This window comes from Diachasma alloeum, unplaced genomic scaffold, assembly GCF_001412515.2.
Source record: "Diachasma alloeum isolate Michigan unplaced genomic scaffold, Dall2.0 Dall_scaffold_00365, whole genome shotgun sequence".
Taxonomy (NCBI): domain Eukaryota; kingdom Metazoa; phylum Arthropoda; class Insecta; order Hymenoptera; family Braconidae; genus Diachasma; species Diachasma alloeum.
Window position 1 is genome coordinate 46,885 of NW_021680504.1, and position 3,859 is coordinate 50,743.

The 3,859-nt window shown below is 45.3% G+C and overlaps 1 protein-coding gene across 1 annotated transcript; it reads left to right on the forward strand.

Annotated features, from left to right (window-relative positions):
- The first annotated feature begins 276 nt into the window (after positions 1 to 276).
- LOC107041430 (putative uncharacterized protein DDB_G0271606) lies at positions 277 to 3,629 on the forward strand. The gene is made up of 2 exons (XM_015262000.1): positions 277 to 294; positions 1,899 to 3,629. The coding sequence occupies exons 1-2, from the start codon at positions 277 to 279 to the stop codon at positions 3,627 to 3,629; spliced, it is 1,749 nt and encodes a 582-aa protein (XP_015117486.1).
- Positions 3,630 to 3,859: the final 230 nt, after the last annotated feature.

A 3,859-nucleotide genomic window follows, 5' to 3' on the forward strand; every position in this document is an offset into this window, starting at 1 on the left:
GGAATGGAGCGATGAGGAGTAGGAACGTCAGAATAGGTCTGGATGAACAAAATAGAAGATTGCTTTTGTGGAAATTTTATGTTAGAAGGAAAATTTTTTGGGTTTAACCGTCCATTCTTCGTAAATATATTACGATTATTAGAAGAGTTTAATGGAGTTTAGTGAAGGAGAAGAATTACTTGACTATTCTGGAAAGTTAATGAAGGTGAGGAGTATTCGGTAATAGAGCGATGAAGAGTAGAAAATAAAGCCAGAAAGGCTGAAGGCCCTTGGGCAATGACCACTTTCAAGAATGTATGTTTTCTGCAATGAATAACGTTAAAGTTAAAAGTTAAAATCAAAACAGGCTTAAGTGAATTGAGAAAAATGCCAGTCCTTGTTGAGTATTTCATGCTCCACAAGAAAAATATATCAGTCCAAACTTCCTAATTTCCGCAAATATATTTTGAATATAAGAAGAATATAATGGAGTCTAATAAAAGAGGAGAATGAGTTGACTATTTTGCAAAGTTAATGGGGATGAGCATGATTAAGTAATAGAGCGATGAGGAATAGGAGATAAAGCCCGGAGAGGTTCAGACAAATTTATTGAAATATTTTTATAGCTGTTTTATGCTCTACGATTATTGGAATTCCACATTGTCTTGCGATTATAAAGGGAGTTCGATGGAGTCTAATAGAAGAGACCAATGAGTTGACTATTTTCGAAAGTTAATGAAGATGAACATGACTCAGTAATAGAGTTATGAAGAACAGGAGATATTATTAATACCGAAAGATTTTTTCTGTCGATGAATTTCAGCTCTACAAGGAAGAACTCGACAATTTCCTGTGGACGTTCTAGTTTCCAAAGGTCTAGATCGCAATTGTCGGACTTCTATTTTATCTTGAAATGGATGAAGAGTTTAATGAAGGCTAATAAAAGAGAGAAATGGAAATCGCGCGTCCGGTCTAGCAGAAGATAAAGTCAGAAACGGTTCGGATGGATTTACCGGACATTTTCCTTTAATGTCATAGCTTTCGAAGATCTAGGAATTCATCGAAATATTTTTCTTATCGTAATTTTATGCTCTACAATTATTAGACTTTAATGATATCTCATAAATACAAAGAGGATTTAAAGGGATATAATAGAAGAGAGAAATGAGTTGACTATTTTGGGAAATTGATGAAGATGATAATGACTCTGTAATCAACCGATAAAAAAAAGGGATAAATTATCGTTTTCGAACACCTATATCACCATCGTTGTCTGTATTCGGGATCGCAACGTAGACGTGGGAGCCACCAAGTGATCTCTGAACTAACTACTCTTGGGGGACAACCAATGGGATCCCCTGGAGCGAACCAATGGTAGGGGCCAACCAATGAGATCGAGGAGAACCCAGTGATCTCATTGGTTGCCCACCAAGAGTCGTTTATTTGGAGACCACTTGGTGACGCCCCCTTCAACGTTGCGATCTCGAAATGTATTGCACATGAAGCTAATAGTATATTTCGTCATTAGGGCGAAGAAACATTTTCCTCGTAGATATGAGCCCGAGTCGATGGCGAGAGTTGCAATCATATGAGCTAGAAAAGTTTTTTAGGCCGTGTGACGAACAATATTTTTCGTCATAACGGCTGTAGGCAGTGAATCGCGGACGCGTAGCGTCCGTCAAACACTTCCTTATGGGCGGAATCAAAAAAAAATTCAGCGAAAGGTCGCACTACAACAATTTAATCGATGTTGTGAACTTATTTCGCCACTATCCCTCTAAATACTTACATCCGAATTAATTTATATCATCTGGAGATGAATACTACTATGTATTGCATTAAATAGTATCGTTTAGTGCATAAAATTCGTTGCACCCAGACTCGAATTCCGCGCACTAATCTCCTCCCTCTGATTTCAGGTACTCCCAATTATTTTGTCCTGCACCCTGTTCCTGCTGACCGCAGGGGAGGACTCCGAGGAAGTCAGCCCGTTACCCCCAATAAAAATCGACAAGCACCTGCGCCGGGCGCTTTTAAAAGCCCTGGAAGACCTCGAGACCGAGTCCGAAGAGCAGAAGCCGGATCCTCCCACCGCGGAGCATCTCGCTACGAAAGTCGCCGATAACATCGACACATCCTCGCGCTTCTCCGGCGCCTCCTTCTCCTTCTCCGGTTTCCCCGCCGAATCATCGGAAGTCCCGTCCGAGGAAAAACTTCAGAACTCGAGTTTCATCGAGACCGAAAAACTCGAGACCTCAGAGCCCAAAGAGAGCGAGAAAGCCGCATTCCAGAAGTACGACGTACTCCTCGGTGACAAGGAGATCCAGGAGAAGAGCCCAAACCCAAATCAAGTCGATCAGATTCTAACCCGAAGTGTGGAAATAACAGGCGGCAGATCAGCAAACTCGATCAATCAATCAACGAAGGAAAAGGACGAGAAAGAAAGTTTGAGCGTCAGCTCAAGCAATGGGATAGCGTCAGCCTCCGCAAACTCATTAGTTCCCCCGAGTCCGACACCACCGAGTCCCACGGTGAAACCGCTGTCCCAGAATGCTACGTCACCGCTGCTGCCGACACTGCCACCAGGTGTGAGTGCAAAGCCAAGTGATTCAGAGGTCAAGATCTTCCAGGCGCCGTTGGTAGCGGCTTTCACTGTTCAGCAGGACGAGCGAGGAGTCCCAAAGAGCGTTGTTCCCTTGTACAAGCCAGGCTCCGAGAACGAAGGACTGAGTCTGCAGGAGCAACTGGAATTTAGACAGCAGTTGTTGGACAAACAACTGGCAGATCTGCAAGCTCAACAGCTCCGCCAGACGCAGTTCTTGTACAACCAACAGCAGCTGTATCACGAGCAATTGAGGCAGAAGCAGAGACAGCAGTTGTACCTGCAGGAGCAAGCGAGGCTTAAGCAGATTGAGGAGGAGAGAATTCAGCAGCTCAAGCAGGCGCAGCAGCAGGTGCAGCAGGCACAGTTGCAAAATCCCCAAGGGGCGTTCAGCCAGAACAATCTGCTGACGTTTCAGCCTCCCCTCCAGACCCAAAACGTTCAGTTCCAGCCGAGTGTGAGCCTTCAGCTCCCCAACACAGCTGTTCCACCGCCATTCGCTCAATCCCCATCGGTCCAGGACCAGCTGAGGCTGCAGGAACTCCAGAGACAGCAGATAATTCAGCATCAGACCCAGCAGCTGCAGTTCCAGAGACAGCAGGCGCTCTTCCTTCAACAGCAGAGGCTCCAGCAGAGCTTCCCGGGCTTCCAAAGTGAATTCCAACCCCCGGCACCCATTTCCGCTGCGAGGTTCCACAGGCAAGAAGCCTTCGGCTCTGTTGGAAACTTCGGCACCAACGACAACAGGCAAATCATCAATAGAAATCATCTGCTCCTCGAGCCCCCCAGGCTCGCAGCTCAGGACTTTGTGACATTCAATCAGTTTGGATTCAGGCAGCAGCCCCTCAGGCCCCCAACCCCTGCCAGACAGATACAGCATCTACTCTTTCAATCTGGTGTTGCCGGGGCACTTCAATCCCCGCAAAATCTGCAGGGACGATCCAACCAAGAAGACCTCAACATTGTTTCCAAAGTTCTAGCACTTAATGTCGGCGCTATTCCTACCAAAAATCTACAGTTCAATGACGAGGGCTTCACCAGGGCGTGAGAATAACTAACAAGTTACTACTGTATTTTTATGTTTAAATTATTCCTGCTGCAAGTTCTAAGGATTCAGGGAGGGAGTCTTCAATGACATTTAGGAGTTCTCAGGCTGCTGTGTGACCAGCGTGATCTTCTCCACTTGAAAGGTGTCAATTGATCGGCGAAACATCGGTTTTAAATACATCGACGGAGATGAGCAGGTTCATCTGGGTTATTGGGGATTTCGTCTGATTG